Source organism: Seriola aureovittata, chromosome 13, assembly GCF_021018895.1.
Source record: "Seriola aureovittata isolate HTS-2021-v1 ecotype China chromosome 13, ASM2101889v1, whole genome shotgun sequence".
Lineage (NCBI taxonomy): Eukaryota > Metazoa > Chordata > Actinopteri > Carangiformes > Carangidae > Seriola > Seriola aureovittata.
In genome coordinates this window covers 2,107,501-2,128,638 of record NC_079376.1, presented here as the reverse complement: position 1 = coordinate 2,128,638, position 21,138 = coordinate 2,107,501, and the positions used below count along the sequence as shown (strand labels likewise).

General features: G+C 44.6%; 4 protein-coding genes across 5 annotated transcripts in view; 2 read left to right on the top strand and 2 right to left on the bottom strand.

Moving 5' to 3' along the window:
• Positions 1 to 339: 339 nt before the first annotated feature.
• Positions 340 to 6,869, bottom strand: srp54 (signal recognition particle 54). Its single transcript, XM_056394234.1, has 17 exons — positions 6,755 to 6,869; positions 5,882 to 5,997; positions 5,581 to 5,667; positions 5,024 to 5,115; positions 4,838 to 4,922; positions 4,446 to 4,550; positions 4,278 to 4,344; positions 3,553 to 3,610; positions 3,331 to 3,481; positions 3,048 to 3,196; positions 2,851 to 2,951; positions 2,438 to 2,524; positions 2,282 to 2,355; positions 2,004 to 2,112; positions 1,662 to 1,832; positions 1,494 to 1,589; positions 340 to 961 (listed from the first exon to the last, which is right to left on the bottom strand). The coding sequence occupies exons 3-17, from the start codon at positions 5,656 to 5,658 to the stop codon at positions 870 to 872; spliced, it is 1,515 nt and encodes a 504-aa protein (XP_056250209.1). The 5' UTR covers positions 5,659 to 5,667; positions 5,882 to 5,997; positions 6,755 to 6,869; the 3' UTR covers positions 340 to 869.
• Positions 6,870 to 9,096: 2,227 nt separating this feature from the next.
• Positions 9,097 to 11,588, bottom strand: haus2 (HAUS augmin like complex subunit 2). 2 transcript variants are annotated; one of them, XM_056394071.1, is made up of 7 exons: positions 11,444 to 11,588; positions 11,230 to 11,316; positions 10,931 to 11,029; positions 10,616 to 10,685; positions 10,351 to 10,483; positions 10,109 to 10,217; positions 9,097 to 9,380 (listed from the first exon to the last, which is right to left on the bottom strand). In XM_056394071.1, exons 2-7 carry the CDS (start codon positions 11,314 to 11,316, stop codon positions 9,267 to 9,269), a joined length of 612 nt encoding a protein of 203 aa, XP_056250046.1. In that variant the 5' UTR covers positions 11,444 to 11,588; the 3' UTR covers positions 9,097 to 9,266. The 2 variants fall into 2 exon arrangements, with proteins under 2 accessions (XP_056250046.1, XP_056250047.1); XM_056394072.1 differs by having other exon boundaries at positions 11,404 to 11,523.
• Positions 11,589 to 11,765: 177 nt separating this feature from the next.
• On the top strand, positions 11,766 to 15,674 carry lrrc57 (leucine rich repeat containing 57). Its single transcript, XM_056394070.1, has 6 exons — positions 11,766 to 11,888; positions 12,158 to 12,448; positions 13,057 to 13,192; positions 13,773 to 14,041; positions 14,134 to 14,319; positions 14,439 to 15,674. The coding sequence occupies exons 2-6, from the start codon at positions 12,365 to 12,367 to the stop codon at positions 14,478 to 14,480; spliced, it is 717 nt and encodes a 238-aa protein (XP_056250045.1). The 5' UTR covers positions 11,766 to 11,888; positions 12,158 to 12,364; the 3' UTR covers positions 14,481 to 15,674.
• Positions 15,675 to 17,091: 1,417 nt separating this feature from the next.
• tyro3 (TYRO3 protein tyrosine kinase) overlaps positions 17,092 to 21,138 on the top strand; it is a 14,042-nt gene continuing 9,995 nt past the window's right edge. Inside the window, exons 1-4 of the mRNA XM_056392769.1 lie at positions 17,092 to 17,481; positions 19,703 to 19,886; positions 20,723 to 20,823; positions 20,931 to 21,101. Of these exons, the coding sequence (XP_056248744.1) occupies positions 17,418 to 17,481; positions 19,703 to 19,886; positions 20,723 to 20,823; positions 20,931 to 21,101 (520 nt within the window). The 5' untranslated portion in view covers positions 17,092 to 17,417. The remainder of the gene's footprint in view (positions 17,482 to 19,702; positions 19,887 to 20,722; positions 20,824 to 20,930; positions 21,102 to 21,138) is intronic.

The window sequence follows — 21,138 nt, the reverse complement described above, 5'->3', positions numbered from 1 at the left end:
AAAACCCTCAGAGTCCTGATGGAACTTTTAATCAATGTTTTTATGTTTATTATTATTATAAGTATTGCGTTAGAAACATATGATCGTAAATAACGTGTAAGTGCTGTAATTAAGGCTCAAAGGTGAAAATTCACACGTCAGCCTGCAGATCAGCTTTGGACCAAACTAATCTGAAGTTCTATAAAGCTTCTTGAAGTCTTCTTAATATTGACCAATAATCGTCGGGGTGGGGGGGGGGGGGGGGGGGTCGGTCTACAATCATAAATCTATAAATTACTGTCTGATCTATTTCATCAACATGATAACAAACAGTGAAATAAAGACTCAGCAGGTTTAAAATGGTGCAATACAAATGTTTATTATATGACAAAAATACTGTCACTAACTAATGTCATCTTCATCATCATCATCATCATCATCATCAGCTCGTCCAATCAGGACTGACTCTGCTCTGTTTAAATCTTATACATAAACATCTTATACAGAATTAAATTAACAAGGCCCAACAAACATCTTCCTCTTCCTCCCTGTTTAAACATCTTCCTCCTCTTCCTCCCTGTTTAAAGGAGCAGTCCAACAGTTCTGTTGGAGGCCAGATGTTCCAGATGTTTCACCAGGTCAGAGGTCAAACTCATCTGAAACTGTTGAACTGCTCTTTTAAATCATCACCTTTCTTCTTCTGGTGTTTTTCTAAAAGCTCAGATCTTTGTTGGTGAAAAGCAGCAGAGGACAAACGTCCTCCTTTTATTTTGTCTTTCTACACTTCCTGTGCTCGTTCTCTAAGCCCCGCCCCCTCCACCTGTACCTGTCAGGAGGTGGAGCTTTTACTTTTTTTTTTTAATGTGTTAAGGCAGCTGATTGGTTGGCGGTCACATGTTGTTGAATCCCATCATGCCTTTCATGTTTCCAGCGGCTCCCTGCTGAAACTGACGCATCATGGACTGAAGTCCTGCCATTCCACCTGAAAAAAAATAATAACACACACTCATGATCAGCCATTCCACCTTAAAACAAACACACTGACACAGGCCCGTTAAGATCAGCCATTCCACCTTAAAAAAAAACACACTGACACAGGCTCCTTAAGATCAGCCATTCCACCTTAAAACAAACACACTGACACAGGCTCCTTAAGATCAGCCATTCCACCTTAAAAAAAAACACACTGACACAGGCCCGTTAAGATCGGCCATTCCACCTTTAAAAAAAAAAAAAAAAAAACACACAGGCTCCTTAAGATCAGCCATTCCACCTTAAAACAAACACACTGACACAGGCTCCTTAAGATCAGCCATTCCACCTTAAAACAAACACACGCAGGCTCATCATTATCAGCCATTCCACCTTAAAACAAACACACAGGCTAGTTAGGATCAGCTGTTGAAACCATGTGAACAGAGAGAAGACAGAGTGAATCATGGGAGTTTTCTCTGAAGGCGGATCAGCTGAGTGATGACTATTGATTATTGGTGTTTGATTAGAAGGTGTCTCACCCATGTGGTGCAGGACTCTGGGGTCCATCATCTTGGCCATCTGCTGGTTCAGTTTGGCCATCTGAGACGGGTTCACGTTCTTGGACATGTCTCCTCCTGAAAAAAGAGACATGTTCAGCTCTGCTCTTCTTCTGCTTTTAAAAACTTGCCCCCCCCCCCCCCTCTTACCTTTAAACAGCCCCTTAATGCCCCCCATCTTCTTCACCATCTGGGCAAACTTGGTGTACTGAGTCAGCAGCTCCTGGACGTCTCTGGTCGCGACCCCTGACCCCCGAGCCACCCTCTGGATCCTGTTGGGCTGCTTACTGAACAGCTTGGCCCCGTCTTTACTGTCCAGCTCTACACCAGTGAAACCAGTGAAACCAGTGAGGGTCAGGCTGTGGTATCATCACATCCCCTTTATTTCTCATACCACAGTCTGTCTTTGTGGATCTGGATTCTGTCCAGAAAACTCTGAGTATGTGTGTGTGTGTGTGTGTGTGTGTGTGTGTGTGTGTGTGTGTGTGTTACCCTGGTCGTTCATGCTGTCCATGATGGTCATCAGTTTCTTCAGTCTTGACATCGACTCCTGTTCATTTCCTTTACTCATGAAGTCTGTACCGAAGCCAGGAATCATCCCCTGAACACGATAATAGAATTATTATATTATATATAATTAGAGCCCGTGATTTGAGTCTAAATCATATGACTCAGTCTCACGTGTGAGAGGTGTGTGCCAGGTGTGTGCCAGGTGTGTGCCAGGTGTGTGCCAGGTGTGTGCCAGGTGCTAGCATGCAGCAGGTGTTTACCATGATCTGTCCAAAGGGTCCCATCTTCATGATGTTCTGAAACTGCTCGTACATGTCTCTGAGGGTGAACTGACCTGGAGGTCAGAGGGTCACAGGTCAGTCATCATACCCACAATGCACTGCACTTTGACCAAGTGAGTTTGTGTCATTTCTCACCGTGTTTGAGTTTGTCGATCAGCTCCTCGTTATCGTCCAGTTTGAGCTCGTTCACTCTGTCGATCAGTCCTTCGATGTCTCCCATCCCTGACAGGAAGAGGAGGAGTTACTGAAGGTTTCCACGGCAACACTCAAGACAACATGTTGCTTACTCTTAGAAACAGGATTAATTTATTGTTCTGTGCAGAGGACTGACGACGACTGATTAATGTGGTCTTTATCTGGATGACTAAAAAGTTCCAGGGACCATGTTTGGTGGTTTGTAATCATCATCATCATCATCATCATCATCATCATCACCGACTGACTGTATCTTTACGACTTTGTCCGACTGTATCTGACTGACTCTGTACCGTCGTTACCACCTCTGACCAGCAGGTGTCATGCGTCTGAGCTCAGGTGAGGATGGTTACCGAGCAGTTTGCTGATGAAGGGCTGAGTCTTAAACGGCTCGAAGTCGTCGATGTGTTCCCCCGTGCCGATGAAGATGATGGGACTCCTGGTGGCCGCCACGCTGACAGGAAACAGCACACGTAGAAGAATGTAAACAAACAGTCCTACCTAAGAAAGTACTGTGACATCATCATGCAGCAGAGGATTATGGTCTTACGCGCTCAGGGCTCCTCCTCCTTTGGCGTGTCCGTCCAATTTGGTGACAATCACGGACGCCACGTCCACTTTGTCTTTGAAGGCTTTAGCCTGAGACTCACAGGCCTGACCGATCGACGCGTCCATCACATACACAATGTTGTCTGGTTGCTATGGAAACATCCGCAGAGAAACATCAGTAGGAGCTGAAACACACCTGAGACTGGCACAGTCTCACTACAGACCTGTGGCGCTGCGTTCAGGTACGTCACTACAGACCTGCGTTGGTGCGTTCATTTACTCACCACAGCGTTGGAGACTTGTAACATTTCCTCGAACAGTGAGTCTTCCTGTTTGTGTCGTCCACTCGTGTCTACGATGATGATCTCAAAGTTCTCGCCTTTGAACTTGTCGACGCCCTCGGCGGCGATCACCACCGGGTCCATCTCTGTGTAACTGAACACAACGCAGGGTTAAGATCGAGCAGACAGCAGGGGGCGCTCTGTGTGAGCTGAGGAGGGACTCACCTGCCGTAGAAGGGGATTCTGGCTTTGGTGGCATTTTGCTTCAGCTGATCGAAGGCACCTGAAGAAGAGAGGAGGATCATGTACTGAAGGAAATGTTTGTGCTCGCTGCGTTTGAGAGGAAGTGCTGAAGCGTCTGCGCTGTGAGCAGTTCAAATGTCACCTGACAGGAAACGTCTGTCAGCAGGTTCAGTGACCAAACAACCGAACTAATGTGATAAAGTTAATATGACGAATGGAGTCTGGTTTAGTGTGGAAGGAAAACTGTGTGTGAAGAGGTCTGAGTTCAGTGACAACAACAGACAAGTGGTGCGTTCAATGTCTCTACGTCAAAAACCAGTTGAAATATTTCAAAATGATCAAAAATAGAATTATAGTATTAGTATTTTAAAGTGTAAATAAAATCTGCAGAAGAAAGAAAGAACGTCCATTGAAGCACAGTCAGGTGATCAGGTGGTCAGAGAGTCATGTGATCAGGTGGTCAGAGAGTCAGGTGATCAAGTGGTCAGAGAGTCATGTGATCAGGTGGTCAGAGAGTCATGTGATCAGGTGGTCAGAGAGTCAGGTGATCAAGTGGTCAGAGAGTCATGTGATCAGGTGGTCAGAGAGTCAGGTGATCAGGTGGTCAGAGAGTCATGTGATCAGGTGGTCAGAGAGTCATGTGATCAGGTGGTCAGAGAGTCAGGTGATCAGGTGGTCAGAGAGTCAGGTGATCAGGTGGTGTTTACCTGCTCTGAAGGTATCAGCACAGATCAGACACGTCTTCCAGCCTTTCCTCTGGTAGTAATACGCCAGCTGCAGCAAACACAGAGGCGTGAGAACAGACAGACAGCAGGGGGCGCCTGTGTCAAAATATACCCAATAACAGGGGGGTGGAGCCAGGTGTGTCACGTTACCTTCGAGCAGGTTGTTGTTTTCCCGCTGCCCTGCAGACCAACAAACATGATGACGTTGTTCTTCCCTTTAGTGGGAGTCCAGGCCTTCACACCAGGGTCCACCAGCTGATTACACAAACAAGATACTAAATACACACAGTACACACAGGGTCCACACATTTCTAAACATTACACACTATAAAACTATTTTTTACTAATGACTCGAGTTTTTTCTACTGTTTAAAGTTTAATTTCTTGATTTTCTGAGGTAACTCTCTGTTTTCATGATGTAATCACCTACAGAGTAAAACACTCACATGTAACAAGAGTTTTATTAATTGCTAAAATAATTAAAATGTCTTTTTTGTTCTCATTATTTAATTCCCTGACTTCTCCAGGCCTGATGATCTGACCTTGACGAGCTCCTTGAAGACGGCGTGTTGGATCATCCTCCTCTTGTTCAGACCTGAGGCCATCTCTTCCAGATCTATGGCAGACCTGCAGGGACAAAAAACACTCAGCTCAGTCACTGCAGCTGAACTGAACCATGTTTGAATCTTAGACCAGGACTCTGGTTTGGATCCTGGATCAGGACTCACTTGACGTTCTCTCTCAGCTGTTTGACCAGTTTGATGTTGACGTCGGCCTCCAGCAGAGCAGCACACACCTCCTTTAACATGGCATTCAACACCTGAAACACACAGAGACCATCACAGTCCAGATCTCACCTGCACCTGGTGCTGTTTCTGAGATGTTCACTGACCTCAGAGCTTTTACCTTCACTCTCTAAACACAAACAGCTCGTCTTTGGTTCACAAAGGTACAAAAACATACAGGTATATACTGTATGTGTATAATACATACGTATGTTTTTACACACAGAGTGAACAACAGTTTGGCTTTAAGGTGCAAATGTGTTCAATTCTTAACTAATTACTACTAATTATTTAATAATTATAAAGCAAAATTATGAAATAAAATTAAACGGTACTAAAGTATTTCTCTGTTAAACACAGTCAGGTCCACAAGAATTCAACAGAAAAGTTTCAATCACAGACTTTATGTTAAACTGTCTTTAGGAGTTCGGTTTGGTGAACATGGTCTCAGGACCTCAAGGCGTCCGAGGCCACGTTCACCTGGTTCCAGTGTCAGTTACCTCCTCATTGATGATGGTGGCATTGCTGAGGGACCTCAGCGCGGAGGTGATCTTCCTCCCCAGGTCGGCTAACACCATGACGACGGTCTAAAAGGAGCACAGAAGAATAATTCACACACGCACTGACACCAAACCTAAACGTGGTCTAAACACTGAGATTGCATCAGGATCTGGTGGGTTCAGTCACATGGGCTGACAGGAAATACACTGAACCACAGAACTGGGTAAGTGAATGCATCAATAACACTGTAATGTTGTTTTGTCTGACGTGTTAATGTTAGTGATGAAGGTGCAGACTTACTGTGTGTGTGTGTGTGTTGCAACAGAAACTGTGTGTGGAGGGAAACCCTCCTACTGAGCACGCTCAGTGAGTCACAGGTCAGCTGAGGAAGGAAGCAGCACACGGCCACACACTTCCTGTTCAGGGGAGACAATAACAATCAACAGATTTATTATTACAATTTATCAGAAACTGATCAATCATCTCAGTCCTGTTCATCACATGATGTTCGTCCACCTTCAGCACAGACAGCAGGTGTTTCACCTGGAAAAACCCTCCAGTCAGAGGACAGCTCTCCGGAGTATCTAAATAAAGATTTACATCTGAGTCTGTGCACAGGTGTGAGGTGAAGATAACCTGAAGGTTGAAGAGGCTTTTAGCTCTTCCTGGTTTTCAGGTGATTTATACCAAACAGCTTTAAAGTTTACTCAACAATCAATAATACTAATGAGTACTGATTAAATGTACTCCAGTAACGGATCGATAACCACTCTGATCATCTGGCGTTGAATCGGTTTCTATCGAGGAGCTGAACCGGATTGTTTTCATTCTCAGTTCAGACTCAACGTGTTCAGCTCAATCTGTTTCTTAAAAGCCACAAAACTCAACAAACATTCAGATCCATCGTTTCAACCTCAACCCGCCTCTGATCACATCCATGGGTCGATAAATACACCGATGAATCCTTTATCAGCTGATCAGTTTTAAATCAACACCGTGTCAGCTGTTTACGGCGCTAACGTTAGCTTAGCAGTTAGCCGTTAGCAGTCAGCGCTGAGGGAGTGGAGGTTAGCCATTAGCTCAGTTAGCCGCGGTGAACAGACAGAACAGCGTCAGTGGCCGCGGCGGGAACATTGACGGCTTCAACTGCGGAGCAATAAAAGGTGAATTTACCTGTTTCTACCTCCTCTCGGTGACTTTGATCAAACCGCAGCAGAAACTCTCAGTGGAGCGTCATCCAATCCAGACCGGAAACACAAGGCAGCTCTTCTTCTTCTTCTGTCTGATGCCCGGATAGAACACAGCAGCGCCACCTGTAGGACGGAGCTGTCACTGCAGCTCTCCGTCCACCCGCTGCACAGATTCTATATGTTCCCTGTATACAGACTGATAATATATAGACTGATTGTCTTTATATATAGACTGGTGATATATAGAAGCTGTACCTATATCAACAGTCTTTGATTATAAATGTAGAATTAAGGAAGTAGGACTTCTGGGTCTGAACATGACTTCATTAGCATTAGCATTAGCAAGCTGCTAACTGGCATTGTACATTGATGAATGAATTAAACAATTTCAACATAAGAATAATAAATAAGAAAATGTTAAAAAAAAAAAAAACACCACCGAGGAGTTTCTGTAGGATGAGGTGTGATGTGTACTATGTACATTCACGCATGATAACTGGTTCTGGTAGCAAAATTGTAAAATGTCATTAAATGCACATTTACAGTGAGCTCTTTCTGTATACTGTATGTTTGCATGATGAGTTTAATTGATTCTTTCTGAATAAACCTCTTTTGTAAAATATAGCACTGAGTCTAACGTCTCAACATTAACAATGTTATTATCTATGTTAATATTTATCTTTATTTTAAGTCATCTCTGACTGGATATCTATATCATTGTATATGGAGATGTGCTAGTTGCCGTTCCCTTTATTCCACTCAACAAAACAAAATTATATACTGTAAATGAGTGAATAAATAAGATGTCATAAAAATAAAAAAAATTTTAGTGGTGGAGTTTCCTCTTGTTATACAGCCCTGTGTCAAATAATAAATACATGAACCTTGTAACCTTTCTTTCACTTATTTATTATATATAGTGCATTATGACATATTCCATACTACTACCACCTGTGAGAGATGAGTTGGCTGTTCCAGAGACTGAACAGGACAAATGAAGATAACTGATTATAGCCTACATGTAGAAAATACCAATTATGCTGTAAACAGCAAATGTACTGAATGATTACAATAAACTCAGTGGTAAAGAAATGACAGCAGGTATCTCTTTACAGGTCGTATGGGTATGAAATGTGGTCTATTTACAATCAGTCTTCATCAGTATGGGATGTCAGAACCTTTCACTCCCTCAGTCTGCAACATGACTGTTTACTGTTACCCTGGCAACGGGTTTCGGTTAAGCAGTTAACGTTAGCTTAGCCTGCTTATTAACAATGAACAATAAAATTGTAATATGTAATTTCTTAACAAAACAAATATCAACACCAAAAGCCAAACTATCAAAGACCTTAACCAGGTTCTGTCACTTCATATCTAACAACCGTTGACGTAGCGCACGTTACTTAAAGGAGGAAATAAAACAGCTCAAAGAAGTCTGCGTGCTCTTGTTTTGAAAAGCGGAAATGGCGGCGGCAGCTGGCGATCACTTGTTTTCCCGAAACATGTCGATTTTCGTTCAGACCGGCAGGTTTGTCTCAAAAATCTGTAAAACATGAATCCACAAGCGAAGAGAAAATAAGAGTGATTCAAAAATGTTTGTTTGAAGGTTGTAACTGTTAGGAAGATATTCACTAATTCTTTTCATTTATTTGTAAATTAATTGAATGTATTCACAGATGTTTTTATTCGTGAAATTTGTTTGTAGATCCGTTTTATAATTGCATATTTTTTTGAGCTTCCAAATGTATTTTTTGTATTTGTGGAAGGTGTTTACTCACTGATTGTCAATCAGTTCACTTAAATAATATTGAGACAAAATCTACTTCCATACCATCCCCCTTTTTCTCTCCTTCATTCTTTTCCTCCCTTTCTCTCTCACTCCTCCCTCTCTACTCTCTTCTTCACTCTTCAAATCCAGACTTCCTCTTCTGTCTTCTTCTCACCCTCTCCTCCTGGTTCTTCATCACATATTATTCTCCTCTCTTCTTCTCTTAACTTCAGCTTTTCACTCCTTTCTATTCCTGCTTCCTCTCCTGGTCCACAGGTTGTCCTGTCCCCGCGCTCTCTTGCTCATTTTCCCCCATGGCTCCCCAAAAATAAATAATAATATAAATGGCTGTTTCCCCAGTACAGTACTAATAGAGCTCCATTGATTTGCCGGTCCAGTCAGAGAGACGGAGAGGAAATGATGCCAAGTTGAAGTTATACATTTAAATAATGTTATAATAAACTTCATATAAGATTCGGGGCTTTTGGGAAAACATCTGGTACTGCCTCACTCTGCCTATGACCTGGGGTTTATTAAAATGTCTGATGACAAGAAGCTTCGACCAAAATTTTATTTATTACAAAAAACAAAATAACATCATCAAGTTTTCAACGTGAGACCTGATGGAGGTCTGTGAGCAGGTCTCAGAGTCCACGTCCAGGTTTCGGTTTGTACGAGGAGGAGGAGGAGGAGGAGGAGGGGGCTGAAGGTGAGGGGTCAGAGGTCATCAGGCAGAGGGGTCACTCTGCAGGCTGCTCACAACATCCTTCCACTGAAGAACCTGATTGGATAAACTCTGCACCTCTGCCACCTGCGCCAGCAGCTGGGCGAGAGAGGTATTCTGAAACAGAGAAAGTGAAAGAGAGAGAGAGAGCTTCAGAGGTAAAGGGAAATGATCCAGGTGAAAATACTGCACCTGCTCAGAGTCACTGTGACACTGACCAACAGTTTGTAAATGAACCAGAGCCACATGATGAAACCCAGTGGACCCACAGAGGAGACAGAACCGGTGTGTGGTCCAGGGATGATCCAGACCCCGGACTGTAGAACTCAGCCGACTCCTTTAAACTATAAGGGTTTATATGATCCATTTTAAAACAGACCGCTACAGAGCTCCACCTATTAATCAGTTCATTAATCAATTAAGAAATATTCTTTGGCTGCAGCTTCTTCAATAAACTGATTTAGTAATAAATATGAAAATAAACTGATTTAATAATAAATCAGTTTCGCTGTGCTGTTGCTTCACATCAGTCTGTGACTGATTGATTCATGATCAGTCGGTTCTGACCTCATCGATCAGCTGCCAGCCATAATGACATCCTCATTAAACACAGTTTGTTTACCAGGTTTAAGATCTGATATCAGATCAATTCTCTGAACCACTCTCTGATACTCTGAGGTTAGGCATCAGGATCAGGATCAGGATCAGGATCAGAATCAGGATCAGGATCAGGATCAGGAGACACAGGCAGAGAAAATGTGTGAAGCTGTTTTTTTCATGATGAAGTTAAAACATCCTCCTCAGTCCTGAGACCAACTGTCAACATCAGACATCATGGAACTGACCAGCTGAGTGAGCCGGTCTCTGGTGGTGGTGCAGCTGTGCACCGAGTCCAGCTTCTCCTCCAGGGTCTCTATGAAGTCCAGCAGCATCTTCACAACCTCCACCACAGACCTGAAACACAGCACAGACCGGCTGAGACCCTGCTGACACAGATCAACTAACTCCCTCTGGATCTAGAAATCAATTATTATTATTATCATCACAGTGGATGTGAGACAGCGGTTGCTAAGGAGACAAATTTGACCTATGCAGATGAGCCTGGACGGGCAGGTTGGTGCGACCCAGAGGTCTCATCAGTCTCTGTCTCAGACTGTTCTGATCCTTCAGGAGCTCTTGCAGGTGACCACAGAACATCTGCAACATCTGGAACCTCCGAGCTGGGGGGGTGGGGGTGGGGGGAGTTAATAACTTCATTAATGGTTCATGAATCATTTAGTTCTAATTCGAGTTCTAAACCTTCAATAAGAAGCAGCTGTGGACTGTGTTTATTCTTCCTATAAAACACTCACTGAGGTAAAATGTGTGCGTGACGTCGGCGCTCTTCTTCTCCTCCTTCAGCAGTTCCACCTCCAGCTGCACCTGCAACAGTCGACATGAAACATGAGACGAGATTTTACTGAGACAAACTGATAATCAGAGTCACTTCAGTCCATCTGATCACGATCAATTCAGGCCGTCTGATCAGGATGAGTCCAGCTCAAACAGTAAACAATCCTGACCAATCAGTTTTTTAATAAAATAAAATGAGCACAGTAATGATTTCAAAGCCTGGAAAAGGATTCTTTCCAGACTTTTCCAGGATGTGACATCAGACTGATGTGTACCTCGTCCAGCTGTCTCTGCGTTCTGACTCGCTGTACAGCCTCATGCAGGTGAGAGGAGAAGATGGGGCTCTGCCTGGAGGAGGCGGAGTCTATTACCTCCTGAGGACAGGTAGAGAAAAAACATGAGGTTTCCCAGGTGACAACCCCCCCCACACACACACACATCTCAGCTCCTCATACATTTAAGTAGATTTAAACAAAATTAATTATGATTGGTTCATTATTCACAGGCATTTAAAAGTAACCCCCCCCCCAGTTACCCCGTCTGCAGCTAAAAACAGCTGACATGATGACCTCACCTGAGACACAGCTCCTCTGGAGACACATCTGGACAACAGGGCAGCAGCTGGAGTCACTGAGAACAGGGACACATCCCACTGATGCATCTGAAACACAGAGAGAGAGAGAGAAACTAAAGAGAGACAAACTACAGAGACTGAAACACAGAGACAAACTATATATACGAGACATACTGTAGCTGTGAACCGTTAATCCTCCGTGTTTGTTTCTTACTGTTCAAACCGAAGAATCGTCCCTAAAATCCATAAAACGGCTCCAGCTGATCGGAGCCCGCCAGTTGATTTGGTTCCGCCTCTTCTTCTTCTTCTGACTGATTCGGCAGCTTGAACTCTCCTCGCTCTCATTAGCGCCCCCCTCAGGACAGAAGGAGAACTACACCCGTAGTTGTTTGATCCCAACACAAAGTGCTGTAGCGTACACTTGTCCAGAAGGTGGCGGTAATGCACCTAGAAGCAAAAATAGAACAAAATAGGGAGAAACGGACGTGACGTATATATATCCGGTGTTCCCATTGGCTCACACAGTAGCGCCGTTCAGTCCTTCTCAGGGCGTCTCCACCTCCACTTTGCTGCTCTACTTAAAAACTACAAACTACAAACTACACACTATGCGACAAACTACACACTGCGCGTGACGACACTGCGCCGATTGCTTTGATGTAAGTACAACTGTTTCCGGTGTGTTGAGTTGTTTTTGTTGCGGCTAGCAGGCTAACCTTCATGCTAACCTCAATGCTAACGTAGCTTCACACTGGGCCGAACTCGCCACGGTCACGTTAACCGCACTGTGACGAGTGTGTTGGTTTGCTAGCTCGTTACTGGACCCAGCCTTTGCTAACTCGTTACTGGACCCAGCCAGGGCTGGTCGGTGTCTCAGGAGCTAACGCAGCTAGCTGTTAGCAGATTCACCGACTCATCTCATTAACAGCGACAGGAGCTTCTTTAAACCCGTCAGCTGATCCCGGGACTTGGACTTATACCGACCACATCCGGTCTGGATATGACCTCGGGTGGAGTCTTCCCGCTGTAGGCAGACGGTGGAGGAGCATCTCACCCTCAGGGACAATAGTTCATTACCCAGTCGGGCTCGAACAGACAGGTTGACAGGTGGAGGTGCACCTGGCCGCAGGTCCACATGGGGAACAGCGCGCTCAAGTCTCACCTGGAGACCTCCCAGAAGACCGGGGTGTTCCAGCTGACAGGAAAAGGACTGCAGGAGGTGAGACTCACCTGTTCACGTGTTATCATTGTTTACAGTCGCATACTGAAGATATTTGCACTGACGTCACTGCTCCACACACAAAAGTTGTGTTCAACAGGTGAACACAGGTGGAGGTGGACAGTAAGAGAGTACATTTACTTCAGTATCTGTTCTTTACTTTTATTATTACTTTTGAATTTTCTCTTATTTTGAAAATGTGAGAGACCATAGTTGTGTTCATCACAGGAGAAAAACCAATCACAGCTCACTCCTTCACTGTCAATCATGTTTGAATCTGTCAGTGTCCTAACAACAGTGACGTGAGATAAAGATGAGGTTGAGGATTCTTCACCAGATCTTCAGTATCAGAATTTGGTTTATTAACAAGTAGGTTTTCAACATACAAGGAATTTGCTTTGGTGTTTTTGTTCATAAACATTACAAAGGTCTAGGTCATGCGTTTTATACTTTAAAGAGGTAAATGATATTTCCACAACTTCAGGCTCCAGTGAAACAATAACTCAGGTCTGTGTGATGATGAAGAGTTTTACAGTCTTCATCAGTGACCTTCACTTGGAGCCGTGGTCAGTCGCTGAAGTTTCCTGCTGTTTGTGTCGTTGCTCCAGTTTCCAGAGGAGCTGCAGAGACTCACCAGTAACCTGAGGACGGTGGACCTGTCCGGGAACAAGATCGAGGTTCTTCCTGCCGCCATTGGAAACTTCCTGCAGCTAAAGAGTCTGACGCTCAACTGCAACAAACTGAGTGAGTGACTGACCTGAGGACAAGTGTTCAACCACAGGTGATAGAGGTGACAGTGGTTTAACAACCATGTATCACAACACTCAGAGATCAGTTAGCTTAGCTTAGCTTAGCTTAGCGACAAACACACAGGTTCATGTTCAGTGTGCCTGCACACAGTCCAACAGAGTACACCTGAACCAGGCAGAGCTCATCCTCATCCTCATCTTCATCACTGCAGAGTCAGAGTGAAGCTGCTTGACAACACAGAGCAACTGGGATGTAGATTCAGTCCAGCTCGACCAGCTCCTGGTCTCAGTCCTGACTCCTGGTCTCATACAGACCTGAAGCATCAGAGAGGCTGACAGAGACCAGAGGGGAGGCTTTCCATTGGCCCTCTGTTGGCCCCAAGTCTCCTTGTTCTGTCTGTGCAAAGTGGTATATATGGTGTGTGTGTGTGTGTGTGTGTGCTAGATATATTATATATATATATTATATATATATATATAATGTATATATATATACATATATAATATATCTAGCTGAGACTTGTGAGTGTGAACAGAACCTGGTCTGGTGCTGATCTTGTCCTCTCTGTCCTCAGCCAGTGTTCCCAGTGAGATCGGGAAGCTGAAGAAGCTGGAGACCCTGAGTCTGAATGGGAACCGGATCCAGCAGCTGCCCCCCGGTCTGGGCCAGCTCAAAGCCCTGCGGACCCTCAGTCTGGCCGGGAACCAGATCTCAGAGTTCCCCCCCGGACTGGCGACCCTGAGGCACCTGGATCTGCTGGACCTGTCCCGAAACCAGATCCAGAACGTCCCTGAGCATGTGTCTGAGCTGCAGGCTATCGAGATCAACCTCAACCAGAACCAGGTACTTCAGAACCAGGTCTCCCTGCCCTTATCAGAGACCTGTCACACGACAACCAACAGCAGGTTTCAGCAGTCTTCCTGTTCCTCCTGCAGATCTCGGTGCTGTCGGCGGAGGTGTCCCGGTGTCCTCGTCTGAAGGTCCTTCGTCTGGAGGAGAACTGTCTGGAGCTGTCCTCCATCCCTCTGTCCATCCTCTCCGGCTCCCAGGTGTCTCTGTTCTCTGTGGAGGGAAACCTGTTCGAAGTGAAGAAGCTCCGAGACCTGGAAGGATACGACAAGGTGAGAGCACCTGTTAGAAACTTGTCTGGAGAACAAAAGACAGACACCTCAGCTGGTCTCTACTGGTCTCCACTGGTCTCTAATGGTCTCTAATGGTCTCTGTTGTTTTCCCTCCTTAGTACATGGAGCGATTCACAGCCACTAAGAAGAAGTTTACCTGATGACCCTCTGTGACGAGTCAGTCGGAGATGTGGTCAGCCCAGACTCCGCCCAACCCCCCCCCCCCGCCCCCACAGCTGCTTCTTCTTCTGCTGCTAAAAACCGGATGTCACAGCTCAGTACTACTCACAGCGCCCCCCATCTGCTGGACCACTAGTGAGACCTGCTGCTGCTGCAGGTCTGAGGACATTTAACAGAACACAGGTAACTAGAGGCTCACCTGGACAACCAGGTAATGAGAAGCTCACCTGGACAACCAGGTAATGAGAAGCTCACCTGGACAACCAGGTAACGAGAGGCTCACCTGGACAAACAGAGGATTTTAACATTTAACACAAGAGAAGAAGACAAAGTGTAGCTGATGTTTAACAGTAGAGACTCAGGGACGACGCTGTTCACTCACCTGTTCACTCACCTGTTTGTCTCTTAAACTTTAAGGTTTGATCAAGAGGACACAGCGTTTCCTTTTCTTTATGTTGACTGGAACAGCAGCCAATCAGATTCACCTGATTCTGTATTTCCTGATTGATTGATTGATTGATTGATTGATTGATTGATTGATTGATTGATTGATTGTTGTGAGGATTTTTCTGCTTTGATCATGGACTGAATTTCCTAGGATTTGATGACGTCTTCTAAACCTTCAGGAAACTATGTCGGGCCATTTTTCACTGTTTCTTGATGTTTTATAAACCAAACAATTAACCCATTAATCAATAATAAAATATTAATTAGTGAAAGTTTGTTTTGTGTAACAGTTTAAAAACCTTAAGACATTTAATTTACTGTCACATATAAAACAAAATTCTCCTGTTTGAGGAACTGGAACAAAGGAGTGTTTTACTCAGTCGATCAATAGTTGATTAATTGTCTGTGGGTCGACTCACCGTTGGATCTCTAGTAGAATCTCCAGTAGAGTCTCGGGCTTATTTGGACAAACATGAATGTGAAGACAAAGATGAAGGTGAAGATGAAGATGAAGGTGAATCCTGATCAGTGGGAAACATTAAAGACACTCTTCTCTGAACATAGTTTTTCTTTTGCTGTTTTTGTTTATTTAACTAATGTTTGTTTCTTCTTCTCCTGTGAGCTTTTATCTTCATCAGAGACCAGACTGATCCAGACCGGTCTGATGAGACGAGTCTTATCTGTCGTGTCTGAACTCATCCTGTCATTAAACTCTCTGCATGTTTAAATCTGTTGTGATTTGTCTCGTCTGTGTTAACGAGCCGCAGGTCGTTTAACATCCGAAATCAACATGTCAGCACATTGTCTTTACACACCAAGAACATTTACACAAACTACAGTGACTCTGTTTTCTCATCTTTCATCAGCTGACACACTGATCCAGATGTTGAGATAATGTCAGTCTGGACTCTGGTGCTGATGATGATCCATCTTTGAACCTCGTTGGCTTCTGTGTGTTTCCCAAAGCAGAACTTGGTTTTCTCCTCTGAACAGTTGACGTGTGATTTACCTGCAGCTGGAGGATGAAATAAACCAGTCATGGTTCCTGTCGGTGCCACAGCTGGTTCTGTGGTTCCTGTATGAGATCAACATGTGGACCTGACATGACAAGAACTCAGATCCAGAAAACCAGAGTCTGAGTCAGAAGCAATGAAGATATCAGAAGAGGAAGAGGAGGAGGATGACATCACAACTGTTGAATGAATGTGTGTGTTTTATTTTCACTGAACCAGACGCAACAATGAAAACTGTAAAAACCTGATTAAATCCTGTGGAGTTTGGTTCCTCCACCATCATGATGCTTCTAGAAACAACATGGACCAGGTTGTACTGACCATCACTGTACCTGGGCTCTGATGTCACACCGCCAGGTGGCGGTCATGCGCGTTCCCGATCATCATCTTCTTCACACACACTTCTCTCTCTCTCTCTCTCTCTCTCTCTCTCTCTCTCTCCTCTCTCCCTCTCTCTCCCTCTCTCTCTCTCATTAACTCACCCTCAACCTAAACCTGGTCCTGACCGTCCAACAGGCCCAAAGTCTTCAACTCAAACAAATTAGTCCTTACTAAACGAACTAGTCCCCCCCTCTCCCCTCCCCCTACTTCTCCCCCTCCTCCACATTCCACTGGGAGAGATCAACCAGTGTGAAGCTAGACTGAATATCAACCGCACTTCCGGTTACATGTTTTCATTGAATAACAAAGATAAACTACGGTAAAAGATAAAAAAAAAAGGAAGATAAATAAAACAACAAAAAGTCAAATCAAATAAAAAAAAGATAAATAAAGTAAAATTGAGTAAAACGTTATTCATGTTGAAAAATAAAATAAGCTGAAGAATACTCTTAGAAATCTGTTATACTGACAGTTTTAAACATTTCTTCCAACTTTATTAAAGCCAAATATTGACATTCAGTCATATTTTATTAGTGTATCACCCAATAATTGGGTTAATTCAATTCAGTGTTTCAGTGTTTGACAGGAACAAACAACGCAAAACAATGATTAAAGTGTAACAGTAAAACTAAAGAAACGTGCAACTGTAAAATAGAAAATATACAATAATAATATATAATCATAAAACGTGAAATGCAACATAAACGTAAAATTTAAAAATCTTTATGTTTCATGTTGTTTTATTTTGAAGGTGATACGGTGCCCTTTCCGGTCAGATCGTGTTTAACGTGTGTGAAGTTTCAGCGTGAGAACGAGCTGCTCTAAACTTTCTGACCGACACAAACTCCGTTTATCAGCCTGTTTTTTGTTTGTTTGTTTGTTTTCCCGCTCCTCCTTTATGAAGTTACCGTGTTCCCCGCCGCTCCGCTCCGCCGTCTCCCGGGGGGAAATCCTGTTTGTCCGGCTGGAAATGAGGCTCCAGTGACGAGAGAAGGGGACCGAGCCGAGCCGAGTTGAACTAGGCTAACCCGCTTCGTGTGTCGGATTAAACGGGGCACGGACAGAAATAATGAGAAGATGAAGCGGGTTCTGTGGATCGTGGTGTTTTTACTGCGGAGTCTCGAGGGCACCTGTGGGACAGGTGAGTGAACAGACTCATTACATCAGATGGTTCAGAGTCATGGCTCCAACTAAAAGGTGAATCACAGTTTTACTGCTTTTCCATCAGAGGACAAACCCGTGTTTGAATGTGGCGACGTTTTGTCTCCGAGGGCGAGACTCCGTTTGAAACTGTGCAGTTTTAAAGTTTTATTTCTTTTCGACAAATATCCACGTGAGGTAAAACTCTTCTTCAGACCAGGAATAAATAGAGTCGAGCCTCCGGTTCACCTGGCGAACAGGTGAGGAAATTATAACTTTATTAGCGGCTCAGCTTTACGGTTTTAAAGCAGCTTCAATCAGGGAAAACATTGACATTTAATTGAAACACGTTGCTAAGTGATGGTTGTTTATTTGTCGAATGAATCAGGACTCGTGCCAAATTAAAAAAAGGTCCAACTGGCATCACCATTAAAGAAACGAGCGTATGAAGAAATTAATTTATGACGTATAACTTAAATTACAGTATTTTGCCTCTGTTATCTGCAAAGTGCAGATTCACGGCTTCTGACATCACTTTACTGTCCCCCAGTTCTATACTGAAGCTGTTTATCACATCTTTGTTTAGGACACACATCACTGCGACCTTTAACAGCATGTGAACGCATCATAAACAAGAAGTTATCCTGAACTAACAGAACCATCAGGAAAATACAAACAGAGAACAAGTTCATAGAAAAGATGAAGGTGTAAAGGTGAAAGGTTCTTAACTGGTGAAAATACAATAATGTAAGTTGATAACTTTAATCATTCCTGTGATTCTGAGACCGGTGAGTTCACTTCTTGGATCAGCAAAATCACTAACCACCTGCAGTGAGGAGGTCAGAGGTCACAGCTGATGGAAGTACATCAAACACAATGACTTTTATTTTGTAGGAATGTTTAAAAATGCTGAAGAAGGCAACAGAGCGGGAAAAAATAAAAACAGTATAAATAAATTAAAACTATTAAATCCAGGTGTCAGGTCCAAGATCTTCAGGTGAGCTCGGTGACTCGGTGTTGGATCAGCTGGAGGGAGTTCGGTCCTCTTGTCCCTGATCCGTCTCACAATGTGACAAACTGATGCTGATGGAAACTGGCTCAGAGAGACTCTCTGCTGAAAGACGCCGACATCAGTGATGTCATGGCAGAGGTGAACCCAGTCAACCTGAAGGTGGAGGAGGTGGAGGGAGGAGGGTTGAGATCTGATGTGATGAAGAAACCATCTTCAAGAGAGATATCCTCCAGCTGCCTCTCTGTCTGCAGCCAGAACTTACACACACACACACACATACACACACACACACACACACACACACACACACACACACACACACACACACACACACACATACACAATGAACGGCTCTTTGAGACCTGGTTTCAGAATCAGGTTCCACCCAGGTCCAGGTTAGTCCATCAGTTGAGGTAGTTGAGGTTCAGGTCAGAAGCCGGAGAATGTTTTCTGTTTCCTTCCCACTGTGGTCTCAGGACAAGATGCTTAGATCTGGATCTAAATAATCAGATCAATAATCATAACAATCAATAATGATGATAAGATCAAAGAGGTTGTAGGAAAACTGGAAGAAAATGTTGAATCCACAATTGTTGTCTTTAAGATTATAACTGAATAAGTTTGGTGCAAATCGGTCAACAACCAGACAAACAAACAATCAGACAAACAAACAAACAACCAGACAAACAAACAATCAGACAGACAAATAAACAAACAAACAGACGGTCAGACAACCACAGGTATCATCATTATCATCCTTGTTGTAACAAGATCAGAGTTAAACTAATCTGATTCATTGATTAGTCGATTGACAGAAAGTTGATCAGCAGCTGTTCTGATAATCGATTAATTGTTTCATCTCACAGGCCAAAGGATTTATGGGTAATGAAGTTACTGCAGCGACTGATGACATCACTGTTCACTGTCGGACACTCACTCCACTGATTGCCTCTTATGTTTTGATGGTCGATGATGTCATCTGTCTCTGTGATGCTGAAAAACAGAAAACAGAACAATGTGAGAAATGAGTTTGTTTACAAAAGACTGATCAGTGAGGTGTACACCTGTCACCTGCAGCAGGTAAACACAGGTGAGACACAGGTCTGTGACAGAGACTCAGGTTCTAAAGGTGGAACACCTGGGAGCCATGACAGTCCAGTTTATAGTGTGGTTCTCTAACGTGTGACCTCACCCCCGCCCCCCCACGCAGGTGTGATGTTTACGAAGCACCCGTCCAATCAGACGGTCTCCCAGGGCAACGCAGCGAGGCTGGGCTGTGCTGTTCAGGGACTGATGGAGCCCGACATCGTGTGGCTGAAGGACGGAGAGAAACTCTACAGCACCGACCAGATGTTCATCACACTGGGGGAGCACCACTGGGAGACCTTCCACAGGTAGGTGGGGGGGGTGGGGGTGGGGGGGTGCTCTCAGCTGTGATCGGTGAAGGAAACAAAACCTCAAGAGGAGTTGTGATGGAGAGCAGGAAGAGGAGGCGTGTCCTTTATTTATAACTATCTTAAAACTACTAAAAATATCATGGAGTCTGGTTGCCGGTGTGTTTGGTCTCCATGGTAACCACAGGGTCCGGTTGTTCAGGTTCTTGTCAGAAACCCCCTCTGTGTGCAAGGGGGGGCGGACTGTTTGATGGTTAAACAGCAGATCAACAGTAAATACAGGCAGAACACCCCCCCCCCCCCCCCCCCCCCTCTGATGCAGGACAGTGTTGATGCTGAACACACACTTTGAGCTGCATGTTAAATGTCCACAGTCAGGACCTGGACCTGGACCTGGACCTGGACCGGTCTCTGCTGCAAGTCTTTATTATGAGAATCACAGGCAGATCTCTTTCCCACAATCCTCTGCAGCAGTGCTCCAGCTCCAGGGCCTCAGGGACGTGAACTATCAGAACCTGACCTCAGATCAGTCTCAGTCAGTGAGCAGCAGCTGGAAGGAAACAGGTCAGAGAAACAGTCTCAGAGAAACAGCAGACAGAAGAAAAGCTTCAGGCAGCAGAATCAGAGTCTGATCTCAGGTCAGTTTCATTCTGATCAGATCAATAATTTAATCTGATCAATTTCTAATCAGGACCTTAGGTGTTTGGATCATCTCCTCCTTCAGTTCAGGTGCTGATCCTGGGTGATCCTGGTTCCTGTCTAGTTTCAGTTTCCAGTTCCACTCCATTTTCTGGTTCTGGTCCAGGTTCTAAGGTTCTGTGTGTTCTTGGTTCCAGTGTGAAGTCGGTCCAGCAGCAGGATGCGGGTCAGTACTGGTGTGAGGTGGAGTTCCACGGTCTGACGTTCTCCTCTGAACGAGCCTGGATCACTGTGGAAGGTAAGGACCCTGAATGCACCACAGTCAATCCTCCAGCTGTTCCAGCAGCTGTCTGTATATTCCTACAGTCTGCTGTGACCCTGAACACACCCCTCCATCTCCTGCAGGTGTCCCTCACTTCCTCCAGGAGCCTCAGGACGTGGCCACATTCCCCAATGTGCCCTTCAACCTCACCTGTGTGGCGGTTGGCCCCCCTGAGCCCGTGGAGGTGCTGTGGTGGCTGGGGGGGGTCCTGGAGGGAGAGCCCAGATCGTCCCCCTCCGTCCTCCACATCCAAGGTCAGAGAGTCTTCTGATTTTAGAGTGTGTGAGGCTG

What these genes read in the sequence shown, in the direction of transcription:
- srp54 (XM_056394234.1), bottom strand. Translation starts at nt 5,658, where the DNA reads ATGGTGTTAGCCGACCTGGGGAGGAAGATCACCTCCGCGCTGAGGTCC. An exon ending in CCACCATCATCAATGAGGAG is followed by an intron (nt 5,116 to 5,580) that starts GTAACTGACACT and finishes TGTGTGTTTCAG; the next exon opens with GTGTTGAATGCCATGTTAAA. An exon ending in CAGCTGAGAGAGAACGTCAA is followed by an intron (nt 4,923 to 5,023) that starts GTGAGTCCTGAT and finishes TTGTCCCTGCAG; the next exon opens with GTCTGCCATAGATCTGGAAG.
- lrrc57 (XM_056394070.1), top strand. Translation starts at nt 12,365, where the DNA reads ATGGGGAACAGCGCGCTCAAGTCTCACCTGGAGACCTCCCAGAAGACC. An exon ending in CAGGAAAAGGACTGCAGGAG is followed by an intron (nt 12,449 to 13,056) that starts GTGAGACTCACC and finishes TCGTTGCTCCAG; the next exon opens with TTTCCAGAGGAGCTGCAGAG. An exon ending in GCTCAACTGCAACAAACTGA is followed by an intron (nt 13,193 to 13,772) that starts GTGAGTGACTGA and finishes CTCTGTCCTCAG; the next exon opens with CCAGTGTTCCCAGTGAGATC.
- haus2 (XM_056394071.1), bottom strand. Translation starts at nt 11,316, where the DNA reads ATGCATCAGTGGGATGTGTCCCTGTTCTCAGTGACTCCAGCTGCTGCC. An exon ending in CCAGAGGAGCTGTGTCTCAG is followed by an intron (nt 11,030 to 11,229) that starts GTGAGGTCATCA and finishes ACCTGTCCTCAG; the next exon opens with GAGGTAATAGACTCCGCCTC. An exon ending in GTCCAGGCTCATCTGCATAG is followed by an intron (nt 10,218 to 10,350) that starts GTCAAATTTGTC and finishes GCTGTGTTTCAG; the next exon opens with GTCTGTGGTGGAGGTTGTGA.